Here is a 27,907-nt window from a genome sequence, read left to right as displayed (position 1 = left end):
CTGAGAAATGGTTCATTCAGGTGCGCCAAGAGACTTGTGATATGCTGACTTTGGGGCTATTTCTCATTCTGTATAGACGCAACTTTGGTCATTAGAATGTCTGGAATAATCGATCACCTAATAAGGCAATATTTTGATCAGGGGTTGACTCGAGATCATGAAATAATTTTGTTTTTTCGAGATCACGGAATAATTGTCTTGTTTTCTCGAGATCTCGAATTAGTTCGTGTTGTTTTCTCGACATCCTGAATTAATTATGTCGTTATCTCGGGATAACAAGGTGAATTTAAAAAAAAAAAAAAAAAAAATTATATGAAGGGCCTCTTGCGGCTTCCGTAGAAAGCCTATTTGGAGAAGAACTTTTTTTTTTTTTACAGCCAGTATGTCCCAATTTGGCGGCACGGTGGTGTAGTGGTTAGCGCTGTCGCCTCACAGCAAGAAGGTCCTGGGTTCGAGCCCCGTGGCCGGCGAGGGCCTTTCTGTGCGGAGTTTGCATGTTCTCCCCATGTCTGCGTGGGTTTCCTCCGGGTGCTCCAGTTTCCCCCACAGTCCAAAGACATGCAGGTTAGGTTAACTGGTGACTCTAAATTGAGCGTAGGTGTGAATGTGACCGTGAATGGTTGTCTGTGTCTATGTGTCAGCCCTGTGATGACCTGGCGACTTGTCCAGGGTGTACCCCGCCTTTCGCCCGTAGTCAGCTGGGATAGGCTCCAGCTTGCCTGCAACCCTGTAGAAGGATAAAGCGGCTAGAGATAATGAGATGAGATGTCCCAATTTACAGCGCAGGCATCAAATAGAAAAACACACAACGCATTTCACTTTGCTGCTTTGTGATCTCAGGCCATCCTTAAAAAAAAAAAAATCCGTTTCCTGTCCACCAGGTGAGCAAAAAAATTTTCAGTCGGGAGGGATATATATATATATATATATATATATATATATATATATATATAAGGGCTGTAACGATACACCCAACTCACGATTCGAATCGCGATTTTTGACCCACGATTCGATACGCCCACGATTTTTTAAAAAAATGTTTTTTTTAAAGTAGTAAATTTGACTTATTAACATTTACTTACTTACATTAACTATTTAATAACAAATAATTCAGACCACTGCAGAGAATGAGTAATATGTATGCAAAAATGAACAAATGTATATCCAAAGATTGTTTTATTTCTCAAAATACTGTTGAGCCGGAAGCTCTGTTTTTTTGGTTCTGAAAAAGTCATTTTTCCAAATCGTGTAAATCCGTTAAGATTTTTTTTTTTTTTTGGGGGGGGGTATAGGGGTGGCCCTCTCACTGTCTCACTCTCATAGGGCCAATGATTTTCTGTGATCGCGGAAAACACATGGAAATTACGGAATTTTTATAGTGAAACGTTGCTCGCGTGTCAAAATGTAACTGCCGCAGAAGGCTTCCGCCCAAGCAGACATGCCTTCAGTGTTGCCAGATATTGCTAACGTTTTCCACCCCAAAATATGTTCAAAACCAGCCAAAAAGCACCTAAACCTGCCCAATCTGGCAACACTGCATGCCTTTCCGGTCAAGTGATTGTGATTGGCTTGTGGCACACCTAGCCAGCCAATGAGCTGCTTGTTTACAGATTCGCTCCCCGCGTCGCAACCAGAATGGCGACCGCTTAAAAGAAATGAATGCTCTGCCAGTGGCGAGTGTGGACGTTGTGTGTGACTCGCAGAAGATTGTCGCAGGTCGGCGAAAAAACGACTTACTAATAGATATAAAAAATAAAAGTAATTTAAGTAAGTTTAAAATGTAATTTAAAAAAAAAAGTATTCATAAATTGAAGTTTGGAAGCGCCTCTGTTTTTCGGCTGAGGAGAAGTTTGAAAGGGTGTACTGCGATTCTGCCTTCTTGTATCGCGATACGGATCGTGGCTCTGCATATCGCGATTTCCATTTGCATATCGTTATAGCCCTAATATATATATATGGATAAGAAATCACAATGCTGTGTTTGCTTTTTCTTTCAGTACTTTATTACAAAAGCAGACACATTTAATAAAATGACAGTTTAATCAACTGAAACTTGTACAAAAACTAAGTTAGCATTTTAAATGCTGACTGCAACATTTGCAAAACTTTTACAAAAGGTACTTAAAATGTCCGACACACGGACTTTTTGTAGTTCTAAATCGAGCGTTAGGCCTAGTTCGGATGAAATCACACTATTAAAATGATCACTGAATGATTTGTTTTTCTGAATCTTTACTATTTTGTTGTTCGCTAGAATACCATTTTGCGATTTCACACTTAAGCAAATGTTTGAAAACTCCGGATCTCCTTCCTTCATGGTGGCTGCCGTTTTTTTGTGCCGCACGGCGCATGCGCAGAGCTGATTCAGTTCAGAGTGCGCGCGCACTCGGCGGAGGCAGTAGCGTGTCGGAGGGAACAGAAGCAGAGATAACGCTTATTTTGTCTCTGGTAAACTAGTCTTCTCTCGTTCAATTACGTGCTGGCATCAAAAGACACCGTTGGTTGTAAATGAAACCAAACTGAGTGGTTGGAGTGTATTTTCATACACAAATGGAGAAATGTTCGCTGAGTGTGTAATTGTGTAGCCCCACTGCAGACTGTTGTCGTTGTTAATTCATAGCATGCTCAGCTGCGTGAATGTGTCATGCATCGAAAATAAGAGATTTACCAGCCAGGGACGCCTCATGATGCAATACGCAAGAAAAGAAAGAAGATTTACTGCCATTTTACTTTGTATTTGAGTAAAGTGAATAAATAAACGGTCTGTGGAAAATACATTTAATCCTGGGAACTGCGTGCACAGGAGTTTATTTTGTGTTTACTCCCCCCCGGCTGGCTACTTATTTGTCATGGCTGGCTAGTATGAGCCTTAGTGGAAAGCCCTGGGAATGCGGAAATGTGAAGTTCGATTTTAGATTTACGAACCTGAAAAAAAAAAAAAAAAAAAAAAGTCAAAAAACCGACGTTAAAAAAAAAAAAAAAATTCAACCGCACAAACGGCACTCACCCGGCTGGTGGACCGGAAACAGAACATTTTTTAATAATGGCCTCACAATGGGCCTCATTTATCGATATTTTAGCAATGTAAACGTTTCCGTAACTACAAACTGCTGATCTTTGCGCTCGCGTGCTGATGGTGACACGTAAATTCCCAAGCGTGCTCGCAGCACGGCTGATTTACATTCATCGCGCCGACGAAATGCGATACAAGCTGACGCTCACACAGCTGAAAAATGACAAAATGGAGGATACGACAGGGACAAAACCTTCCGGTTAGTCCGCTCCAACACGCAGACGCGCTTCCTTCTTTTCAACGGCTAGTTATAGGCAACTTTATACAATCTCCGAAGCTCTTTTTAGATACGCGCGTCCGAACTTAACATTATACACGCTTTCACATGAAGGCATGCGTGTAGATAATTCCTACCCACTTTTTTTGTGTGTTTAAACGATTTATGGTTAAATTTATTTGCATCCAGTTCGGTCATTAATTAAGGCCACTGGTTTTAAGGCCCCATGGATGACAACCAAACCTACACGACGGTGTCTTAACTGCAGGATCACAACACAATGCGGCACACGTTACTATTTTAAGCATGGGCTAAAAAGAAATCGATATCTGCAGGGATATTTTTGTCCGTCACACCAGCGTCGGCTTCACACAGCACTAACGTGCTGAGAAAAAACACCAAAAAATAAATAAATAAATCACCACGCTGCCACGAGCCAAAAGTTTGAAGGAAAGCGAGAGTCTCAGTCTGATGCTTGAGCTAGAACTTCAAGTGTCCAAATAACCCCAGCGCCGCTAAGCTGCTACAGATGGGCCTGCGAGCGAAGCCTTTAACCCTCTTTGCTTTGAGGATGATGTCTCACACCTGACCCAGTACTCGGACGCCAGGAGAGGAAGGGAAGAAAAAATAAAATAAAATAAAAAATACATCACCCTGGACTGTACGTGTATGTGTGACAATAAAATAACACTCACCAGAGTATTGCCTTTTCTTACATCCTCCAGGCGTTCCAATATTTGGGTCAGACTTGGGTCATCGGAGTCCACAAACCATAATGGAGGCGTTGAAGGATAGGATTCCTATGAGAAAGACAAGAAATTTTTATGAACTTTTCAAGACATTGCCAAGATGATGCTTTCATCTAAACCGGGGAACAGGGGCGCTGCGCCCTCTTACTCTCGGCAAATGAGATGATTGAACCCAGAGTCACACTTGCGCCATGCACTAATATGCTACTGCACAACATGCAAGCTTTCTCAAAACGATCTTTTCTCCGTGAAAACATCCCAGCAACACCACGTGACAATGTGCCTGATCATCAAATTAGGGATGTTAACCGATGACCGTTTGACCGGTGGTTGACCGAATCAACGTCAACCGGTTAATTTTTTTTTGGTTGTCGGTTAAAAAAAAAAAAAAATCGTTTTGAAGCTGCCGATTTTGGAACGGAGAACCTGGAATTCTGTGTTGTAAACGCTTGGGGCATGCCATGCGGTGTAAGGACGACAGCTGACAAATCAGAAACACCCATTCAGTCATGTCCCGCCCCAGTTGAAGACAGCTGCCACTCGGCGAAAGAAAAGTGTAGACACAGGCTTTTTAGCTTACAAATTACTAGGGCTGTAACGATATGCGTATCGAAATCGCGATACGCAGAGCCACGATCCGTATCGCGATACAAGGCAGAATCGTGGTACACCCTTTCAAACTTCTCCTCAGCCCAAAAACAGAGGCGCTTCCAAACTTCAATTTATGAATACTTTACTTTTTATTTAAATTACATTTTAAACTTACTTAAATTACTTTTATTTTTTTATATCTATTAGTAAGACGTTTTTTCGCCGACCTGCGACAATCTTCTGCGAGTCACGCAACGTCCACACTCGCCACTGGCAGAGCATTCATTTCTTTTAAGCGGTCGCCATTCTGGTTGCGACGCGGGGAGCGAATCTGTAAACAAGCAGCTCATTGGCTGGCTAGGTGTGCCACAAGCCAATCACAATCACTTGACCGGAAAGGCATGCAGTGTTGCCAGATTGGGCAGGTTTAGGTGCTTTTTGGCTGGTTTTGAACATATTTTGGGGTGGAAAACGTTAGCAATATCTGGCAACACTGAAGGCATGTCTGCTTGGGCGGAAGCCTTCTGCGGCAGTTGCATTTTGACACGCGAGCAACGTTTCACCATAAAAATTCCGTAATTTCCATCTGTTTTCCGCGATCACAGAAAATCATTGGCCCTATGAGAGTGAGACAGTGAGAGAGCCACCCCCCCAAAAAAAAATCTTAACGGATTTACACGATTTGGAAAAATGACTTTTTCAGAACCGAAAAAAACAGAGCTTCCGGCTCAACAGTATTATTTTGAGAAATAAAACAGTCTTTGGATATACATTTGTTCATTTTTGCATACATATTACTCATTCTCTGCAGTGGTCCGAATTATTTGTTATTAAATAGTTAATGTAAGTAAGTAAATGTTAATAAGTCAAATTTACTACTTTAAAAAAACATTTTAAAAAAAATCGTGGGCGTATTGAATCGTGGGTCAAAAATCGCGATACGAATCGAATCGTATCGTGAGTTGGGTGTATCGTTACAGCCCTACAAATTACTATTCTGTTTTTTTTTTTAATTATTATTAGAAGGCACATCGAGTGTAGTCCTGCCTTGGCCAGTGCATTCTGAAAGTATGTTTCGGTCTGTAGCCAACAATGCATGTTATTGCAGATCATCTCTCTCCACACAAACTAAAGGTGCAGATGCCGACTTTTTCACGGCTGAATCGTGCAGATCCGATTTTTTTTTTAAGGGGGGGCACTGGAGTGTCTGAATAATTTCATCAGAGTAAATTCTGTATTAAAATTATTAAATAAGCAAATGCCGTTGAAATTATTCAGACGCTCCAACGCCCCCCCCCCCCACCAAAAAAAATAGGATCTGCACGATTCAGCCGTGAAAAAGGCGGCATCCGCCAAAAGGCGTGCCGTTTGCATCCCTGTTAAACTCATAGGTTAACCGACTTTAACCGGCTAATGAGGCTTGGTGGTCGGTCAAGATTTTTTTTTAGTTTTCGCCATCCCTACATCAAATACGTTATAATTACTCCAAAAATATTCCAAAATCATAGTAGATACACCGTCAGACGGTGCAAAAACCATCCGAATTGGCGGTTTCCAGACCGAGTCGCCATGTTGTTTAGTTGTCGCAAATGCTCTCGCGAGATTTGACGTAGGTTACATACAAGGTCAGCTGACTTGTCGAGCGAGATTTCTCGAGACTGAATGACCTTTCACCCACCGGCGCGGGAGCTTTTGACAGAAGTAGTTTGCGAGTTGTTTCTGTTGACACTTGGGTGTTTAAAGATGTCATCCCGCTGCAGAAAGCCAAAGACTGTCCGGGGCGGAAGACGACGGCTTCTTTTTTCCTGTCACAAAGCGGATAAAGATGTTTCCGATGGCGAGATCGCGACAATCGAGGGATCGGTCCATGCCCTCATTGGAGAACGCTCCAACCGAGCGATGTGACAGCGGCGTCACGGAATCCGTGACGAACGAAGACCAGACGTCTTGCTCTGATGAAGGCACCGAGTGTTCAGTGGAAAAGCAAAATGAGAAAAAGGCCGAGTTCCAGGAAAATTTTTTTTTTTTAAAGCGCGCTCACATTTTTTGCATGGTTTCAAACTTTATGATTTGGGTTGGATTCCAACTTGACAATGTTTACTTTTTTAGTTTCCTTTTAAAGAAAATTTTGCTCTGGAATTATTTTACTTTTCTTCATTTTGAACAACTAACTACCTTATTCTAGTATAAGAAAACAGATTTCTCTGATGAATGTTTAATACTTCGTAAGTTTGATTCATTTGAATTATAAATTCCAATTTGAATCATGAGGAATTAGCATTATGCGTAATTTGAATTTTGAGGTAGTAGAATTTGAATTAAGTGTTGTTGTGACAGGTTTATTTTCTTTTTCAAGGTTGACAAACAATTTGTTACAATTTCCCTCTCAACCTCAGAATGTCCCATTGTAGCCTCAATTTTTCAAAGGCTTCGCACGACGGAAGGGGGAGGGACCCCTCGCACTAAATTTTCCTAGAAAATCCCCTGAATATCACCACTGTTGATGTAGATTTAGCAAAACAAAAAAGGGGAACAAGAAATAAGAACGACACACTTGCAGTTTCACAGCCAATCATCACAACTGAATGAAGGATTCACAGTATTACTCAAAAAAAGGACACTGTTTGAAACCTCAGACCGAAACATCGCATCCTGATAATGCGACATTCGAGAGATCAGGAAAGTCTCCTCAACCCCTAGTTCAGCCCGTGACGTCACTGGCAACATGGCGGCTCACACGGTCGTCAGTAATTAAAGCAGTTGAGTGATTTATATGAGTTTATAGTGGCATTTACTTTACGTCAATCAACACGCGTTGGTTATCTCTATAATGCTGACTGGACAGTTCACGGTTCTGAGAAAGCGACGACGTTATCATCTCATCATGAATGTCAGCTGGCTGGCTGCTTGTGAACATTATAAACTCATTCATGGAGGCATCTACGCGTACGTAATTCCGAGTTCAGTCTTTCCACGTCCGCATGAAAGACGACTTGCTAGAAAGAACACCACAACGTGAATCTCTTTACCGTCTGTTATTCTTTCATTTGTGCACACAAATAATACACCGACCATTGTTTTATGATACGCTGACATCAGTTTGTCTGCATATGATGGGGGGGGAATAAATCCAAAATCTCATATGTCTAAGCCTGATGAGATTCAGGTTTCCAACATCTACGAACTAGAGATGAGAGAGAAAAGGGGGGGGAAAAAAAAAAAAGTGTCAGCGGTTGAAGATATATTAAGGTGCTCTACTCCAGCACCTCAAATATACTAAATAATTCACTGTAAATTAGTCAGAGTAACACAATGACAATACTCACTGTGATAAATTCAAACAGGACTTAAAAAAAAAAAACCAAGAAAAACGATCACCTATATCCCCTCGCCCTATATACCAAGTTTCAAGATATTATTTGTCACATTTTTCAAGTTCTGCTGCAGGAAACCAACCCTACACACCTCTTTACACTGACCTCAGCAGCCCATGGCATAAACCCAACGGATCTTTGGTCCAGGTGAGCTAAAAATTAAAATTTCCCACAGTTCTTAGTATCAAAAGGCACATATACATTACTTAATCAACACATATACCAACTTTCAAGACCGTACCACCAGCGCTCGAAACTAATGATGTCCCGACGTCCCGGGGACCATAAAAAATGTCATCGGGACACAAAATTATCATATCTGGGACAATCCTGGGATATTGGAAAAAAATAGATCTAGAAAAAAAGTTCTACATTAATATTATTTGCAAAGCCGTAACACGTACGTAGACATTCACCTAATTTGTCAATTTTAATTTTAAAACGTTAACAGCGAAAAATACATAGTAGCTACAGTTTCGATGCACCTGCATCCGTAGGCTACAGAGCAGCGCATTCTGTTCTAGAATCTTCGGCCGGAGTCCGCATTATATGGACTTGGAATGGAATTGCTACCGCACACGCTGCGCCGACTCTTGCCAGAACAAAAATGCTGAAGTGGTTGAAGCGGACCGACCGCGGGGAAGAAACTGAAAGCCCAGACATAACGTCTCCGGGACCTTCAGGATCCAAAGTGTCATCGCCTGGTCTGCAGGCAACGCTAGCAACTGAATGAACTTAATGAACATTGTTAGACACGTTATAAAATACAACAGGAATGATGTGGATGATATTGACGGAAGATACCGTTCAACAGAATAAGTGAGTTTTCTTGGTGTCTTTCTAGTTCAGAAAGTTTAGTCAGTCAGCAGCACAACTAGGCTCGGACCTGCCACTATGCTGATGTTGCTAACCCACGTTTCGGCAGCGAAAGTTCATAAAATGGATAACGGAAAGTTCATAAAAATGGATAACGGTAATGGTGAAAATTATAAGTTGGCCTTATAAGTGCCAACAGATATTCAAGGTATAAGTAGATGAAACGAACATAAAAGGGGTCTTATTTTCAACTAAAGTGTACTGCAGATGTAGGGAGTTGAAACATTTTCTGAATGAGCTAGTTGGCCCCTTTAAATAAACGGGTATCTATTCATACAGTGAGATCGCCAAAGTTTAATAAACTGAAAATGCAATAACTGTAATTTTGAAGTAGATGATGTATAGGACATGTGTCGCTTGTGTCTTGTGACTTATTGTAAAAAGGATATAAAGGGTTCAAAATCGCATAGTTACAAATATAATAGTAACTTCATATGATAATATTAACCACTGGTTATTTCAGAGAGGAAAAAAATGGGGACACTATTGCTTCCATTCGGGACAATACAACACAGAATTCGGGACCACTGGGGGACACAAAGAAAAAAAGTTAATTTCGAGCCCTGCGTACCACTCAGTTTTCAAGTTCTGCTCCGGAAACAAAACCTGAGAGACGAAGTCTGAAATTGTTTCCGTGGAAACATGAAAAATTTTAAAATTCTCAGGATGAAAAGGCACATCTACATCACCTTGTTAACATGCATACCAAGTTTCAAATCCGTATTATGAACAGTTTTGGATATATGCTCCGGAAACGAACATTGCTCTTAGAAACCAAGTTGAAATCTATTTTCAGGTAAAAATTTTGAAAAAAATTAAATAAAATATACCATGGTTTTCCCCAAAGCGTTTTAGCGCATCGGGCCCGACACGCTTCCTCGGCCTGCCGATACGCTTAGTCGCTTTAGCTAAAATCCGATAGGCTTAGATTTATACCGATACGTTAAATTTCCTACCCACAAGTAACTAGATACATAGGAGAGCAAATAACAGATCCATTTACATATTGATTGATATTTGTGTTCAACAAGCGGTCTTTTTTTCCAACGTCTGTCAAAGTAATATGTCCGCATGGTATGATGTACAGGCTTTCGTCTAAACGGGGGAACAGGGGCGCTGCGCCCTCTTACTCTCGGCGTGCGCCCCCTTACCGACTCCGTGAAAACATCCCAGCAACACTACGTGACAATGTGTCCGATCATCAATACGTTATAATTGCTCCAAAAATATTCCAATCATAGTAGATACACCGCCAGACGGTGCAAAAACAATCCGAATTGGCGTTTTCCAGACTGAGGCGCCATGTTGTTTAGTTGTTTACTTGTCGCGGCTGCTCTCGCGAGATTTGACATGGGTTACATACAAGGTCAGCTGACTTATAGAGCGAGATTTCTCGAGACTGAATGACCTTTCACCCACCGACGCGGGAGCTTTTGACAGAAGTAGTTCGCGAGTTGTTTTTGTTGACACTTGGGCATTTAAAGATGTCATCCCGCGGCACGAAGCGGAAGAAAGCCAAAGACTGTCCGGGGCAGAAGAAGATTACTTCTTTCTTTTTCAATGTTGACAGACAATTTGTTACAATTTCCCTCTCAGATAGCCTCAGAATGTCCCATTGGAGCATTTTTCAAAGGCTTTGCACGGCGGGGGGGGACAACCGGCACCACCACCCCCCCCCCCGCTTCACTCCCTCGCCATGGTGAGCGCCCTCATACTAAATTTTTCTAGAAAAAACCCTGATGTAAACAAACTAATCTGTTGGCTAGGCCAAGACCACGTGTTCAAACCGTCCAATAAAAACATCGAAAGAAAACATCAGACATCCCGGAATTTTCCGATTCATTATAAGCGATCTCGTTAGCTGCCGATGTCGTCCCCCACCAGACGGGTAAAGCCGAGTGATTTTAATAAAGTTAGGAGAAGACTTGCTGGATAATTTGATCCACATCAGCATGGATGACCGCGAGATGGACTATGAGAGGGTTGGCCAACACTGGGCCAAGCAAAAGCCGAGGAGAATTAATCTGCTTTAAAGGAGTAGAAAACTTTAATTCATTAGTTTGGGTTTGCAGAAAGATTATGTACTTACAGTATAAACACTCTCACGAAGTGAAGTTGTCCAAACGTGTCAAATATACTGTAGCATCATTTCAAATAATAATCATCAGCATTTTGGGCAGTGTGATGTCACTGGGATCCATTTAACAAACGAAGGCTCCGGATTATTCTTTTGTTAAAGGCTCAGTGACGTCACACTGCCAAATACGCTTATCATTATTATTCGAAATTACGCTACATTTGACATGTATTAACAAATTCTCTTCATGAATGTGTTTAAGTACATAATCTTTCTGCAAACTTAAACGTATGAATCAAGTTTCCCTTTAAATATGTTTTAATCTTAATCTAGTCCATTTAATAAAGTGCCAAAATTTAAACTTTTATAATATGCAGTTGCCTTACTTTTCTTTTCAGTGCATCTTAGTTATACATATATTACGGTAATTGCATCAGAAACATTCTAAATCATTAGTTATACTACTACAGCAACTTATTTTAAAGTAGCAGGTCTTGGGTTCAGATCCCTTTATGATCAACAGGAGGTCATGATGATCGATTCTCTTCATTGGGTTGCATAAGACGAAGCAAACCACTGTTCATGTTCTCATGCACATTTTTGCTACAACACCACTTGATGATGGATAATGAAGGGATCTTTGTAGATTTTCAAATCTATCATATACCTAAATAATCTATAACAAAACAGTTTAACGTGCATGTTGAACTTTAAGGTGAAATTTCAAAACGTGTATACATTAATACTATTTAGGTCAGAAATCATTGAAACGCTGGTAAAATCTAGCCTATAATCATGGATCTAAAACCTCTCAGAGACCCTGAAAATGCCCCCGGACTCCCCCACACACAGTTTCGCGTTGCGCCTTTGGCGTTCGCTTTCGTGCTGTCGGCGCTCAATTGTCTGTGTATCATCATGCCTGAATTTAGGGCTTTAATTTTTTTCTGGGGAAAACATCCAAAATAGCAAAAGGCAGCAGTTCATATGTTGCTTGATATGTATACAAGATATCGTCAGTAGGGCTGGGTTCAAAAGATCGATCCACGATCCAAAAATGTGTGGATCGATCTCTTCCAGGTGGCTATGGACCCTTTTCACGTGACGTCACGACAAACGCGGCCGCCATTTTGGACATGTACTACCAGTAGTTTACCACAGCCAACATTGAGGAACGGCAGCAAAGAAAGTTTTTACTTTCAGCAAGACTTCCATCATGCCACTATATTGTTGTGCACCTGGATGTAGTAACCATCAACAAACAAGGCAAGGTTTATCATTTTATCGGATCCCGACGGAGAAGATGGATAGCGGCCATAAACAGGAAAGATTGGCAGCCCTCGGCATACCAACGCTTGTGTAGTGACCACTTTGTTGGAGGTAAGACGAATAAAATTAGCCAGAAAAGGCATTACATTGCTGTTAATTATGATCTGGCAGCTATTTACACCGGATCCAGTGTAAATAGCTGCCGGAGCCAACGTCCGAGCTAGCGAGCTAGCGCTGGCTCCGGAACCTCGGACGTTGGCTCCGGCAGCTATTTACACTGGATCCGGTGTAAATAGCTGCCAGATCATAATTACAGTAAACTAGTAAATACAGTTTTCTGCATCTCGCTCCTTTTTCTTTTATGTTTGTCGCCTTCCTCGCATTCAAACCGATTCGAGCCGAAGTCCACTACATGTCCAAAATGGCGGTCGCTGTTACGAAGGTCACGTGACTGAAAAGGGTCTATAGAGATCTTGCAGTCACGTGACCGGAAAGTACACAGCCGCCATCTTGTCGGTAAAAAACACAGCTGAATACTGCTGCACTCGTGTACAGAATGGATCAATTTCAACCGACGGACTACACGGCTCATTTTTCTAATGAACAGATAACTAGATATATGTCTAAAATAAACGACCTACAGATTAGTGACCCTTATCGCTTACCGGACGTAGTTTTCACGACCGTGTCAGTGGTAATTGAACTGCCAGCGGAATACCCAGACGTGTATAATTACCTCATTAACTTTCCCCTCGCTGTTCAGTGGTGAAACACTGCTGCTTATAAATCTCTGGACAATTATCTTTACAGAAATTCAGGATTTGTCAGCGACTCAGATGTGGCATCTTGTAAACAAGAAAATAATCCTCATTGGACGGGTAAGTCACTTAAGTATTGAGTATAGCACTGACCAGCCGATTATAGAATAGAATAAGGTAATTCCAGCTGTAATTCCAAATCGTCCGTCTTGTTTACCATGGATCTGGCGTTGGAGAGATAGAGGCTTAGCAGTGGAGGTTTGAGTGGCTGTTTTCTGAGCTTAGTCAACAGGCCGGCTCTGCAGCCTCGCTTTTGCTTCCGCTCCCGACGCCGCCTCCTTCGCTTTGCTTCCGATAACAATCCACGGAGACCCCGCTGGTCTCGCTATCTCGTCCGGAATGTTGTGCATGCGATGGAAATCGCTACAAACCGTCATTTTCTGCTGGAAACCAATGTCCAGTAAGTCCATACGTTTGTAGTGGATATTGAAGTCCGGTACAGACGAACAACACGCAAAAACACACAAAAAACAAACGTGCACAGGTAGGGAGAGCTTGTAGCCGCAGCCGTTGTAGTAGAATTGTATATAGTAGGGCTTTCCAGAAGAAAAGGTAGAAGTAAAAGCAGAAGTAGAACCAGAAGTAGAAGGCGGAAATATGGCGTTTGACCGATGGCGTCTGTCACAATCTGGATCGGCTGTGACGTCACATGCAAGTGCTCCATTGGCACCATTTTCTCGACCGCGCAAGGACCGCGATAGAAAGCGGGTGCCGGCAAACGAAACCGAAACTTAAGAACGCGAGATGGCTGAAGCTGCACAGCTAAAATCACCGCCTGGCCTGAAAGCTGATGTATGGCATTACTTTGGATTCAAACGTTACGAGGACAGAGACGAACTCGACAGAACAAAAGCAGTGTGCAAACTGTGCCACATAGAGGTAAAATATAGTGGCAATACAACCAATCTCCGCAACCGCTTATCCAGGCACCACGCCGACACAGTTTCAGCTAAACCTGCGGCGAATCAAACTGCACTGGAGAAGGCATTTGGTGTTAAATTTCCTTCAAATTCTCAGCGTGCCTTGAGCATAACCGAGGGTGTCGGAATATTTATTAGTAAAGACCTACGCCCCTACAGTGTCGTAGAAAATGCTGGATTCAAGCTACTGGTGAAGAGACTGGAACCACGCTATGTCCTGCCCAGTCGCAAACATTTGAGCGAAACTTATCCAAGAAATGTATGCGAAAACAAAAGACACGCTTGCACATTCGCTGAAGTCTGCCGAGAGGGTGGCGTTGACCTGCAACTGCTGGACCTCAAGAAATACCGTATGCACAAACACATATGGGGCTGTTCCTGTCAATAGGGACAGCTTTTACTTTAAAGTGACAATCCAGCAATATCCAAGTAGATCGATATCGGATCGTGACCTTATGAATCGGAATCGAATCGATCCAGGAAATCTGGATCGATTCCCAGCCCTAATCGTCAGTAGTTTTAAAGATATGGACCGGAAATGAAAATGCGACTGGATGGACAGAACCAGTTTCTATATCTCCCGCCCCCCCCCCCCAAAAAAAAAAAAAAGTTACTGAAAGATAAGAAAACAAAAAACAAACCAAAACACATTCCTCATTACACTATTTGATGCCATCAAACAAATAATAAAACAAACAAATAAATCCTTAAACCTGTGTGATGGGTCTGTCACTGTCGTATGGCGTGAATAGAACACCTGGGGTGTGCTGCTATCGGAAAACAATCAACGGTGGTGCGACGTTACAACGACCACCTCGACGTATAATGTGGAACAGCCACAACAAGTTAGTTCGTCATCACTTCCATTACAGCAGAGACATGCAGTACTAGGTGTAACGATACGTCATGACATGATGCAGCGCAACTCAAAAACGCGTGATCTCAGCATTCTATTAATTATACATGCCAGACAAATATAAAGAGAGCACGCTGGTCATGTGACCACTTTCAGAGACAGCGTCCAGGACTCCGGTTTCATTCCCACGATGGGAATTGTCTGCATTTGTGACTGACAGCGCCGGATTGCAACAACTAATACGCGTTACACGGCAGGGCTGAACGATATATCATTATTGTATCTATATCTAGATATGAACATTCAAGATATTAATATCGAAAAAGCAACGATATAGATTTCCCCTCCCCGCGCTCGCCCTGCATGTACAGCTCTGGCAGTCACAACAGACATCATTTTTACGATTGCCCTTGAATGCACCGCCAAGGCCAGCCAACCACAAACCTTATTTCATGCTTGCTGTGGATCGACAGCTGAAGCCAACCAATGACAAACACATATGAGGGCGGGAGCGAGGGAGACAGACGCGCGCGCACACTACAGACACAGCGGGGCGAAAGAAAGAAAGGGCGAAAGAAAGAAAGAAAGGGCGAAAGAAAAAGAGCGAAAGAAAGAGCGAAAGAAAAAGAAAGGGCAAAAGAAAGGGCGAAAGGAAGAGCGAAAGGGCAAAAGAAAGAAAGGGCAAAAAGAAGAAAGGGTGAAAGAAAGAAAGAAAGAAAGAAAGAAAGAAAGAAAGAAAGAAAGAAAGAAAGGGCGAAAGAAAGGGCGAAAGAAAGGGCGAAAGAAAGGGCGAAAGGGTGAAAGAAAAAGAAAGGGCGAAAGAAAGGGCGAAAGAAAGAAAGAGCGAAAGAAAGAGCGAAAGAAAGAAAGAGCGAAAGAAAGAAAGAGCGAAAGGGCGAAAGAAAGAAAGGGCGAAAGGAAGAAAGGGCGAAAGAAAGAAAGGGCGAAAGAAAGGGCGAAAGAAAGAAAGGGCAAAAGAAAGAAAGGGCAAAAGAAAGAAAGGGCAAAAGAAAGAAAGGGCAAAAGAAAGAAAGGGCGAAAGAAAGAAAGAAAGAAAGGGCGAAAGAAAGAAAGAAAGAAAGGGCGAAAGAAAGAAAGAAAGAAAAGGGCGAAAGAAAGAAAGAAAGAAAGGGCGAAAGAAAGAAAGAAAGAAAGGGCGAAAGAAAGAAAGAAAGAAAGGGCGAAAGAAAGAAAGAAAGAAAGGGCGAAAGAAAGAAAGAAAGGGCGAAAGAAAGAAAGGGCGAAAGAAAGAAAGGGCGAAAGAAAGAAAGGGCGAAAGAAAGAAAGGGCGAAAGAAAGAAAGGGCGAAAGAAAGAAAGAAAGGGCGAAAGAAAGAAAGAAAGGGCGAAAGAAAGAAAGAAAGGGCGAAAGAAAGAAAGAAAGGGCGAAAGAAAGAAAGAAAGGGCGAAAGAAAGAAAGAAAGAAAGGGGCGAAAGAAAGAAAGAAAGAAAGAAAGGGGCGAAAGAAAGAAAGAAAGAAAGGGCGAAAGAAAGAAAGAAAGGGTGCGAAAGAAAGAAAGAAAGGGCGAAAGAAAGAAGAGTGCGGAAGATAATGCGGCCGGTGGCGGTGCAGAATCTGACTTGGTGCCAAAACATAAATCATCCTCCATTATTTGGAGGCATTTTGGATTCAAAAAGGACGATGTTAACCAGGGTGAGGTGTTGTGCAGGTCGTGCTTAGCAAAAATTGCGATGAAGCAAGGTAGCGCAACAAACATGTTTCACCACCTGAAACGACACCATCGCGTGCTGCACGAAGAGTGTATGAGAATGAGAGAAACACCGGGGACTTCAGTCAGCCCAAAATAAGCCAAAGCAAAGTCTGATCGCTGATGCGTTCAGTAGCGTTACACCGTACGAGTCGACGTCCACCAGACGTAAAGAAATTACAGACGCTATAACATACCACATTGCAAAAGACATGTACACAGTCTCGAAAGAGGGCTTTAAAAAAAAAAAAAGGTTCGGACTAGGGATATTAACCGATGACCGTTAGACCAATGGTTGACCGAATCAACGTCAACTGGTTAATTTTTTTTGGTTGTCGGTTAAAAAAAAACAAAAAAAACACACGTTTTGAAGCTGCTGATTTTGGAGCGGAGAACCTGGAATTCTGTGCTGTAAACGCTTGGGGCATGCCATGCAGTGTAAGGACGACAGCTGACAAATCAGAAACACCCATTCAGTCATGTCCCGCCCTCCCGCCCCAGTTGAACACAGCAGCCACTCGGTGACAGAAAAGTCTCAAAAAGCATCAGGCTAGACTTTTTAGCTTACAAATTACTATTCTGTTTTTTTAATTATTATTAGAAGGCAGATCGAGTTTAGTCCTGCCTTGGCCAGTGCATTCTGAAAGTATGTTTCGGACTGTAGCCAACAATGCACGTTATTGCAGATCATATCTCTCCACGCAAACTAAAGGCGCGGATGCCGACTTTTGGAGGGAAGGGGAGAGAATGAAATGACAGCGGTGTCTGGAGGAGGAGTGACAAACGCAGCTCATGTCTGTGAGCCAAGTCGGTGACGGCTTCAGAGCAACTTCAATACCATGCAGTAATGGCGTGTTGATATTGGTAACGGCGTTATAACGATTGTAGCTAATTAATTAGATTACCCGGCGTCATAACAGCCTTTATTTTAACGCCGTTATTCCCATCACTGAATGTTATGTACTTCTTCTAGCACTTGACTTTATTTTCAAAGCCATCATGGCCAACTGAAACTGTCTCTCAGCTGGAGCCATTTGTCCTCCGCTCCAATACAAACCCCTCGACATCAGTGCCGCGTTTCACTAAATGTTTCGCGCTGTAGAAAACGTAATGTGAGTGGAGGGCAGCGACTGGGACGGAATGTGCGGATGCTCGCGGTTAGATTTAGAATAGATTCTAATAATTCCAATTCTAGAATTTTAAACTCATAGGTTAACCGACTAATGAGGCTCGGTGGTCGGTCAAGATTTTTTTTTTTTTTTAGTTTTCGCCATCCCTTGTTCGGATGCTGAACAAGCGTTATAAAATACCATCCCGAACACATTTTAATCAAGCGGCCATTCCGAAACGCTATAATGAACGTTGAATCCGAGCTCCGTGAAATCGATCATTTCGCCACAACCACGGACCTGTTGTTAAAGCAGAGCTGCAGTAAAATGTTTGATTTGTAATTTATTTATTCGTAATTTATGTTAATGTTGATGATTGGCAGTGAGCTCTTAAAAATAAAACTGCATTTTCCACATTTTTTTTTGTACTATGATGTTTTTATTTTTCTGAAAAATGCTTGGTTTTCACCGAACCCGTAGTCATATCGTATCAATAATCGAGATATCTGGCATGAATATCGAGATATGAAAGTTTGTCCATATCGTTCAGCCCTGTTAAGGCCAATTTATGCTGACAACCCAGTCCTCGCAGATAGCATCGCAGACAGTGTCTGCGTAGCCCCCCCACCTTCGCAGACGCTCTGCGCGCACCTCCCAAAAATTGTGACCACCGCAGAAGCCTCGCAGACAGCGTCGCAGACAAGAGGGCTCTGATTGGTCCACTCTACATCCGCTGTACACGCACTTCCGCTTCCCTACTTTCCCGGTTTGGTTTGTTTTCACGACCGGCATTTTTAAAAACACGAGCGAAGATGGAGCAGCACGAAGAGCGGTTGATCGAGGAAGTACGTACATCTATACGACTCCAGTTCTAGTCATTATAAAAAAAAAAAAGTTCTAGTCATTATAAGTAACTGGAGGATAAACACACCACTAACCACACCCACCAACTACTCCTAGCGACTTCGCGCCCCCTTGCGTTGTGCCGGTGAATAACATCGCGCACGCCTATTACTCCCCGCTCAACGATAAATTACAACTGTCTGCGAAAAGCTATCTGCGAAAGCCTTGTCGCAAGAGCATGCAGAGGCCTTTACACGGTTAAAAAGAGCTCTTCGGTAACATTTCGACAGCACCATCCCGACGCCTACACTGCCTGAGAGAGGGGCTTGGGAAATGGGACACTTTAGCCGACTTTGGAGCTCGATTTCTGCGACTTGAGCTCGTCGTTTTTCAAAAGTCCCCAGATCACAAAGTTGGTTTATTCCATCAAAATATTGGAAAATGTATAAAGTTAATCATTTATTTTTAAGATAAGGTGAAGCTGTACTATGCTGTTTTGCACTGCTTATGGAAAAAAAAACTTGAATCGTTGCAGTTCTTTAATATTCAAATTTTCAGCTAAATGAGTCGAATCGTATCGTATCGTTACACCCCTATTAAAAACAAAAGTCATTCCTTCATCATCCTCTCACAAAGTAAATTAGGCCAAAAACACAGCTTGTCAAATTACTCAAAACGCTCTCCCAGAGCGGAAAAGTTCAAGCTTTGATGGTTCACAAAATACGAAGGTCACAGGCTACGGATTACAGAAATATAATAAAAAGGATACGAAGTACTTACGGATTTTACCACGGACGCTAATAATTTACAGCTCGGTCATGGGCGTTTCAGTATATTATGGACTGGTGACGGATTTCATACGCATGATTAATTTTACTGACGTTGCTCCGAGTCCGAGGCGACACGGATGTCACAAAGACCGTCTCCACGGTGACGCTATTAGCTGATGGTAGCCACATGACGGAGCTAGAAGCGCCAGATAAAGTCGAGCCAAGACTAATGCTGCTTTTCCACTACCAACGCGGCTGAGTTGGGCTGGGTCGAGCTGAGCGGGGCTGTTGGAGTTGCATTTCAACTACAACCGCGCTGAACCGTGCTGGCTGGAAGTGGGTGGACACATTGGGTGGAGTTAGCGAAAGTGGGTGGACGTCACGTGATGTCGTTAGGCGGCGCAAACAGTGACATCAGTGACCTTTTAAGCGGTAGTCTCACGACCCGGAGAGTAAACAATAAACATGGAGGACATGGAGTCGTTAGTGTTGCTGGTCTTGGTGCTGTGGCTTGTTGTCACCGACAACGCCAACAGATACTGGCAAGAGCGTATAGATGAGGCGAGGCGCATAAGTCTTCAGAAATTCTCGTAATTCTTCTTCTTACGGTGTTGACAGATCCCACCGTGCTCGCGGGGCGTGTGTGGGCATGTGAGGACACTCCTCCTCACCAATCAGTGCACAAGGGAGTGTCTCCTCATGCCCCTAGCCCCACTCGGCTCGGTTTGGCTCGCTTCAGCCCCACTCCAAAACCGTGCGAGTTTTGGGTGCTGAGTGAGGCTGAAGCGAGCCGAGTCGTGCTGCTCTGAGGTAGTCGAAACGCGAGCCGTGTCGGGCTGAAGTGAGCTGACAAAGGGTAGTGGAAAAGGGCCATAACTAATCGGCAGATGAGTCTTTGTTTCCATGTGACATCATAACTAATTACGCATGAGCCTTTGAACCAGGAGTGGGCCGTGTTGGAGGATAGACGCAAACTCGAGCGGCGCGCATTTACGATAGAAGATATGCTCGAGAGGTTGCTACTCTCAAGAATTCCTTGCGTTTCTTCACCGCTGTAATTGAATGTGGGCGCAACTATAAAATTCCAGCAGTTATAAATAATCAAGGAGAAAAAAAAAAAAAGTTTTATTGATAAAATAAACGTGTGGGTTTTTGCTTTCTCGTCGCTTAGATCAGCCCAGTTTATGTTGGACAGCCATCGACGTCCACGGAGCGTAGACGTCGATGGCTGTCCAACATAAACTGGGCTGATCTAAGTGACGAGAAAGCAAAAACCCACACGAGTCTGTAGTGAACATTTTTATCAATAATAAAAGTGCTACAAGCTAGTTATTAAAGAAAGATCGCAATATATAAGAAACACTGGATCGTTTAATAGCCTGGTCGTGCAGAAACTCGCCGCTGTCAAACGTGACAAAGCCGTGATCTGACGAAGGCTTTTATGATGATTTAAAAGAGCTGGATATAATTTTCGATGCTGCTGCTTTTACTTTGCTTTTTCTTTCCGTTAAGGAAACCAGCTGATCGACAGGTTTACAGATCCAGACTGCGCTCCAACACACACAAAATCAAAGATGGTCGCTACTAAAGCATGCTCGAAATGTGAGAAAGAAACGCAAAATCATTGAAGAATCTTCCCAAACGATCACAGAGTCAATCGAACGAGATTCAGGTCCATGCACGGCCTCCTCGTCCGGTGAGTGCTCTTTTATCACTAAATGTTATCTAGTGTGTTCGATACCAGTCTTTTGAAGCAGTCAAAATGAACCTTTTTAAAACAGATTCGAGAAATGATGACAAGCTTCTAAATGAAGCTCCTCTTTACCTTCCAGTTTATACTCTTGCCACTGTACGCATTAGGGCTGTGCGATGTCCCCTTAATTGGCATCGACGATATTTACAGTGCAAACATCGCGATGGACGATCATATCGTTGGGGGGGGGGGGGGGGGGGGGGGGGGATTTTAATACCACATTATTAAATATATTATTATTATTAAAAGTATTAGATACTCATCCGAGGCTTTGGCACGTAAAGGGAAAAAAGCGCTAGGTGATGTGGAATATTTGGCCTTGATAATGGATATGTGGTCCAGCTGCAACATGATGCCCTATATGTCAGCTACCGTACATTATGTGGACCGAGAGTGGGCAATGCAGTCCAAATGCCTGCAGACGAGTTTCATGCCAGACACATATTCAGCGGACAATTTAGAAGACGCATTGCGCGAGACACTTGCCGAATGGAAAATAGAGGAGAAAAAGATCGCCTGTATAACAACGGGGCGATTATTGTCACAGCCATCAGGCAATTGAAATGGCCGTGGTTAAGTTGTTTTGGGCACAATTTGAACCTGGCCATAACCAACTCGCTTGCGCAACAGAGGGCCAGTACAGACCGAGCGTTTGGAGTTTGCCGAGCAGTCAACACTGCGTTTGCGCACAGCTGGCTTCGGAGAAATGAGCTGCGCAAAGCGCAGGTGGAAATGAACCTCCCCGAGCACTCACTGATCACGGCAAGATATTAATCTGCTCTAACAATGAAAGACTAGTATTCAAACTAGGAGAAGAAACTACACTTAAGCTATTACTCATTGTTTATTTACACCATATCAATTGAAGATGCGTTTCGGCCTTTAGTGCGCACTTGAACGTGCTAATTTTTCCAATTTATTAGTGTTTGAATTATTGCACCAGCTTTTAAAATCATGATTTAATATTGTTTTTTTTTTTACTGTCTTTACATTTATCAGAATCACCTTCATTCTTCCATTTGGTTTGACATTATGGCTTAGAGTGGACCATTTTGAGTCTGAAAGTAGGCCTGTTTACCAGATTAAAGTTATTTGACTTCTGCCGAAGTCTGCGCTTCACTGCCGTTTGATAAGGTGCAATATTTCCCGACTGTTAATAGTGGCTATTTGTTTGAACATGACAAATTTTACATTAAAAGTATAGTGTAGAATAAAAAATGAAGTCAAAATTTATTATTAGTAGCATACTGTATTTGTGTAACCACATGTTATGTTCACTAGCACATCCCTGCACCATAGCCTACGTGAACAAGCGGTAATAGGATATTACTTTATAATGAATTATATAATTATGCATTTATAATTATGTGTTATATAATATATTTATATATTAAACAAAACTAACTAAACTAACAAAAACTAACTTTTTAGGTTAAAAAGGCCCAGATGATACTGTATATGCATGTTTATGACCGGAGGGGGCGTGGTATCACGATGGTGGCTCTCCATCGTGATGGATGACCACCATCGTCGATGGACGATGGCATCGTCTATCGGCACAGCCCTAGTACGCATGTGCGTATAAATCCTCCAGCATGGCGGCAGTCGATGACCAGCAGTTTTGGTCATGTGGTTGCAAACGAAGAATGCACAGAGCACAACTCTGAAACGCCATTTTTGTGGCTGCTGCCTCATCGACGCAAAGCCACGATGTCATTGCGCTGTAAGAACGAGTGTAACGATCGCGCACTGCGTATGCGCATTACAAACCACCAGAACGGCGAATCGTGATCTCGCGTTATCAAAAGGTACACAAGAAGCCACGATGTCATCGCGTTGCAAGAACGAGTCTAACAATAGCGAAACTTCGTAACCAATCGGCACTTATCCTGATCAAGTTCGATTACCTGTTCCACTTCTTGATAAACTTCGGAACCGATCAGAACCAGAAATGAAATAAGAGAAACCTGGTTATAACTACGTGGTATCGGAAGATAATCAAACAAATAAAAAGATGAACGAAATTCACCTCATGGTTCGCCAGGGCTGCTGATTCGATATCAAGTATGTAGTGTATTTTAAGAAAATTTACCTTTTGTTTATCACCGCTTTTGTTTGGTCCTTAAAAACGAAAGGGTTTGTACTTGTTTTGCTAAAAGGCAGTCAAGTTTATGTATTTCACCCAAAGACTGATATAGAAAGTAAGGATTGGGTAGCAGATGGTCACAAGTATTTACCTTTATAATAAAACAGGATACAAAATATGGAGTGGTTACGGATTTTAATACACAAATGTTAGTAATTTACGGAATGGTCCCGGACGTTTCGGTACATCACGGATCTGTTTTGGATTTCATCACGGATTAAACAAATTAAGAAGTCGAAAACAACAGGATGTTTGCAGGAATTGGTCACGTGTCAGTTTTCCCCGTAGCGACAAGCCCGTAGTGGGCGAGCTAACTTGACGTTCCTTGGCAACCATTAAGAGTTTGACTGGCAATGCTACAGTAGGCAATCCATTTCTAGAATAGCTGTTTACACCTTTTCTACTGTCTTTTTTGACACGGATTTTCATGTGTACTTGGAAAAAGTTGGTGGTTTTAACTTCTGTCATAAGTTAAAGCAAATCATTGGCCGTAAAAGAGTTTTTTGGACTCGAGTTGGTCGCCGCCGAAAGAAATTCGCGTGCGAAATGGCGGATTTCTCAGGTATGTTTTTAACTTATAATAACCGCTCTTTTTCTACCTTTTATTTATCGGTCGCTTATCGTGTGAAGATTCTTGAAAATAAATACATCTGTGGATGTGCTTTTAGCCGATAAGAAGCAGATTTGCTCCCCGATGATTCGCTTTAACTTACGACAGAAGTTAAAAACAAACTTTTTCCAAGCACGCACGAAAATTCGGGTCCAAAAATAAATAAATAAAAAACAGCTATTCTAGAAATGCAAGGAACGTCAAGTTAGCTCGCCCACCACGGGCTTGTCGCTACGGGGAAAATTGACATGTGACCAATTCCTGCAAACGGCCTATTAAATGTCTGGACTGCTGAATTCGTAATTAAAACATCTTACCTGCATTTATGTTTACGAATTTACGATGGATATTTCACAGAAAAGAAAGAAAAAAACCCCTACATATCCGTGAATAAAAGATCCGTACTTCGTATTATATTTTTAAATCTTCTGTGAATCTGTATTCCGTGACTCGTCCGTATTGTATAATTTACTTCTGACTATTACAAAAGCACCAACAATGGAGACTTCTTCCAAAAATATTAACCCTCTTTTGCCCACCGACAAGCCCGTGGTGGGCGAGCTAACTTGACGTTCCTTGACAACCATTAAGAGTTTGACTGGTGATGCTACAGTAGGCGATCCATTTCTAGAATAGCTGTTTTTACCTTTTCTACTGTCTTTTTTGACGCGGATTTTCATGTGTACTTGGAAAAAGTTGGTGGTTTTAACTTCTGTCATAAGTTAAAGCGAATCATTGGCCGTAAAAGAGTTTTTTTGGACTCGAGTTGGTCGCCGCCGAAAGAAATTCGCGTGCGAAATGGCGGATTTCTCAGGTATGTTTTTAACTTTATAATAACCGCTCCTTTTCTACCTTTTATCGGTCGCTTATCGTGTGAAGATTCTTGAAAACAAATACATCTGTGGATGTTTTTAGCCGATAAGAAGCAGATTTATTCCCTTTAACTTACGACAGAAGTTAAAAACAAACTTTTTCCAAGTACGCACGAAAATTCGGATCCAAAAATAAATAAATAAAAAACAGCTATTCTAGAAATGGAAGGAACATCAAGTTAGCTCGCCCACCACGGGCTTGTTGCTACGGGGAAAACTGACACGTGACCAATTCCTGCAAACGGCCTATTAAATGTCTCAGGGATGCAAATGGCGCGCCTTTTGGCGGATGCCGCCTTTTTCACGGCTGTCTGGGAGACTTGTGTGAATCGTGCAGATCCGATGAGGTTTTTTTTTTGGGGGGGGGGGGGGGGGGGGGTTGGGGTGTCTGATTATAATTTCATCAAAGTAAAGGCCTCTGCATGCTCTTGTGACAAGGCTTTCGCAGATAGCTTTTCGCAGACAGTTGTAATTTATCGTTGAGCGGGGAGTAATAGGCATGCGCGATGTTATTCACCGCCACAACGCAAGGGGGCGCGAAGTCGCGAAATCGCTAGGAGTAGTTGGTGGGTGTGGTTAGTGGAGTGTTTATCCTCCGGTTACTTATAATGACTAGAACTGGAGTCGTATAGATGTACGTACTTCCTCACTTCCTCAATCAACCGCTCTTCGTGCTGCTCCATCTTCGCTCGCGTTTTTAAAAATGGCGGTCGTGAAAGCAAACCAAACCGGGAAAGTAGGGAAGCGGAAGTGCGTGTACAGCGGATGTAGAGTGGACCAATCAGAGCCCTCTTGTCTGCGAGGCTTCTGCGGTGGTCACAATTTTTGGGAGGTGCGCGCAGAGCGTCTGCGAAGGTGGGGGGGCTACACAGACACTATCTGCGACACCGTCTGCGAGGACTGCGTTGTCAGCATAAATTGGCCTTAAACTCTGTATTAAAATTACTAAATAAGCAAATGCCGTTACAGTCCATGAAACATAGGAAGTATAAGTATGAGAAGAAAACAGTAAATCAGAAAGCTGCGCACGTAAAGCCAATTACGCAACTTACGTTGGACTGATGGAAATCCTTGCGCGTGCAGTGAAGTGCAGCCAGCAGCAGATAACGGCGCGCAGCTTTCTGATTTACCGTTTTCTTCTCATACTTGTACTTCCTATGTTTCATGGACTGTAACGGCATTTGCTTATTTAGTAATTTTAATACAGAATTTACTTTGATGAAATTATAATCAGACACTCCAACGCCGCCCCCCCCAAAAAAAATCTCATCGGATCTGCGTGATTCACACAAGTCCCCCAGACAGCCGTGAAAAAGGCGGCATCCGCCAAAAGGCGCGCCGTTTGCATCCATGATGTCTGGACTGCTGAATTCGTAATTAAAACATCCTACCTGCATTTATGTTTACTTTACGAATTTATGATCGATATTTCACAGAAAAGAAAGAAAATAACCCTAGGTATCCGTGAATAAAAGACCCATACTTCGTATTATATTTTTAAATCTTCCGTGACTCGTCCGTAGACTCCTTCCAAAAATATTAACCCTCTCTTCATAGAAAACTCCCCCGGCACTAATTTATTCATCAGTTCCTGAACAAACCCCTGTGCGCACTGTTACCACACAAACGAGAACCGGATCACAACAAGCGCTTTAATACAATCCTGTGATTTGTCTTGTAGCCGGAACTACTTTCACAGCTGCTGTTAGTGATAATTAATAACACATTGACCAATCAGAATCGAGAATTCAACAGCGAATTCAATTCTTTTATGTCAAAAAAAAAAAAACCCACACACCTAATATTAGCATTGTTAGCTAGCATTTGTCAGTTCGTTAGACTTATCCCTACTGTGGTAACTGAACAAACAAACACAAAACAAACAAACAAAAAACCCTGCTAGCTATTACTAATAAATAACGTCGATAAATAGTAAAGATAGCTCAGCAGGAATTCAACTCGCCAGCCAATTTGTCAAACAGCTAAATGTCATTCACACATAATCGACGTTTATATGCTAATATGCTATCCATGCTAACAACTAACGCTATTTGTTTACTACATGATATAACGACGGTGCGATTTGAAACAAATCCGAATCAACACCATCGGATTCGGGTTTCCACACAGTGACGCACTTGAATCCCTATTACAGCCTGTTTTAACTATTTTTCCTTCGAGAATCGATAAACTCTTAGCTAACGTTAGCTTCTCGTCTGCTAACGCGAAAGGCCGAGGTACAAACGGCTTCCTCGAACACACATAGTGCACTTAATAGGCAGCGCAAGACATTCTTTCGAAGTGCGCCTAGGCAGGGAGTGAGCACCAATTTCGGACGTGACCCAACTTTTTTTCTTTTCTACGCGAGCGCCGTCGGGGCCAGCAGCACCGTTCGGTTTCTTACCGTGATATTGCAGTGAATAATAAGCAGTTTCTCTCCAGTCACGTTAAACTGGCAGCTTAGCTCATCAGGCTTCCAGTCGATGATCCTGAAGCGTTCGTGGTTCGTGTCGAAAATGGACTCGAGAAACTTCAGCTCGGCCTTCAGTCCCGAAACCGACATCTTGCGCTCATCTCCGGATAAAAAGCACAAGACGGGACCCGATATAGTCACGTACAGTCGAGTCCGAGGTGCTTAAACGAACAATAGAGCAACAAATAAAGAAATATACGTTGTTAAGACAGACCTTTAGCTTGGGAGCTAATGATAGCTAACTTAGCTAGCAGGCTAATAACAACGCCTTCGTTTACTTGGTTCGTTCGGGGTTTTTTTCCCCCCCCCCGCGTCTGTGTTTTGTTGCTGTCAGAGAACCAACAAGCAACCGATTCTGCTTATACAGCACTCATAATGTGTCGCCGAACCAATTCTGCCTGTCCTTCACCTCACCGTTGAATAAACTATCTAAAAAAAATCCAGCCCTGAATACAGGGAACTGTGTATCTCTGACTGTGAGTCGTGGCGCTAAACGGAAGAAGATTCTTTCTGGGGTTTAAAGATGACCGTTCGTCTCGTGAACGCGCATTCCCAGCATACCGTGCGCGCCCATAGCGAAACCAGGCAAAGGACGCATCGCAAATCGCGTCCTAGTGGATACAAAGTGAACTACGTAGGGTGTCAAAGCCATTATCTCAGGCCCATATGTAGTGCACTTACATAGTGTAGAAGGAGTCATTACGGATTCAACCAGGCACGATTCTGTCGAGTCGAGCGAGTTATTCTGGTTTTTTTTTTTTATTTCATTTAAATTCACTCTTAATTGAATGCGTTTATGGCTTGGA

General features: G+C 42.6%; 1 protein-coding gene across 5 annotated transcripts in view; it reads right to left on the bottom strand.

Annotated features, from left to right (window-relative positions):
* ube2q1 (ubiquitin-conjugating enzyme E2Q family member 1) overlaps nucleotides 1-27,634 on the bottom strand; it is a 67,219-nt gene extending 39,585 nt beyond the window's left edge. For all 5 annotated transcript variants that reach the window (XR_009654870.1, XM_060923330.1, XM_060923328.1 and 2 more), the window contains exons 1-2: nucleotides 27,033-27,634; nucleotides 3,986-4,090 (exon numbers count right to left, since the gene is read on the bottom strand). Coding sequence is in view for 4 of the 5 variants with exons in the window: in XM_060923330.1 (XP_060779313.1) it covers nucleotides 3,986-4,090; nucleotides 27,033-27,191 (264 nt within the window). In the remaining variant the exon portion in view is untranslated. The remainder of the gene's footprint in view (nucleotides 1-3,985; nucleotides 4,091-27,032) is intronic.
* Between the last annotated feature and the right edge of the window lie 273 nt (nucleotides 27,635-27,907).

Source organism: Neoarius graeffei, chromosome 6 (assembly GCF_027579695.1).
Source record: "Neoarius graeffei isolate fNeoGra1 chromosome 6, fNeoGra1.pri, whole genome shotgun sequence".
In the NCBI taxonomy this organism is placed as follows: Eukaryota; Metazoa; Chordata; class Actinopteri; order Siluriformes; family Ariidae; genus Neoarius; species Neoarius graeffei.
This window is presented reverse-complemented; position numbering and strand designations above follow the sequence as displayed.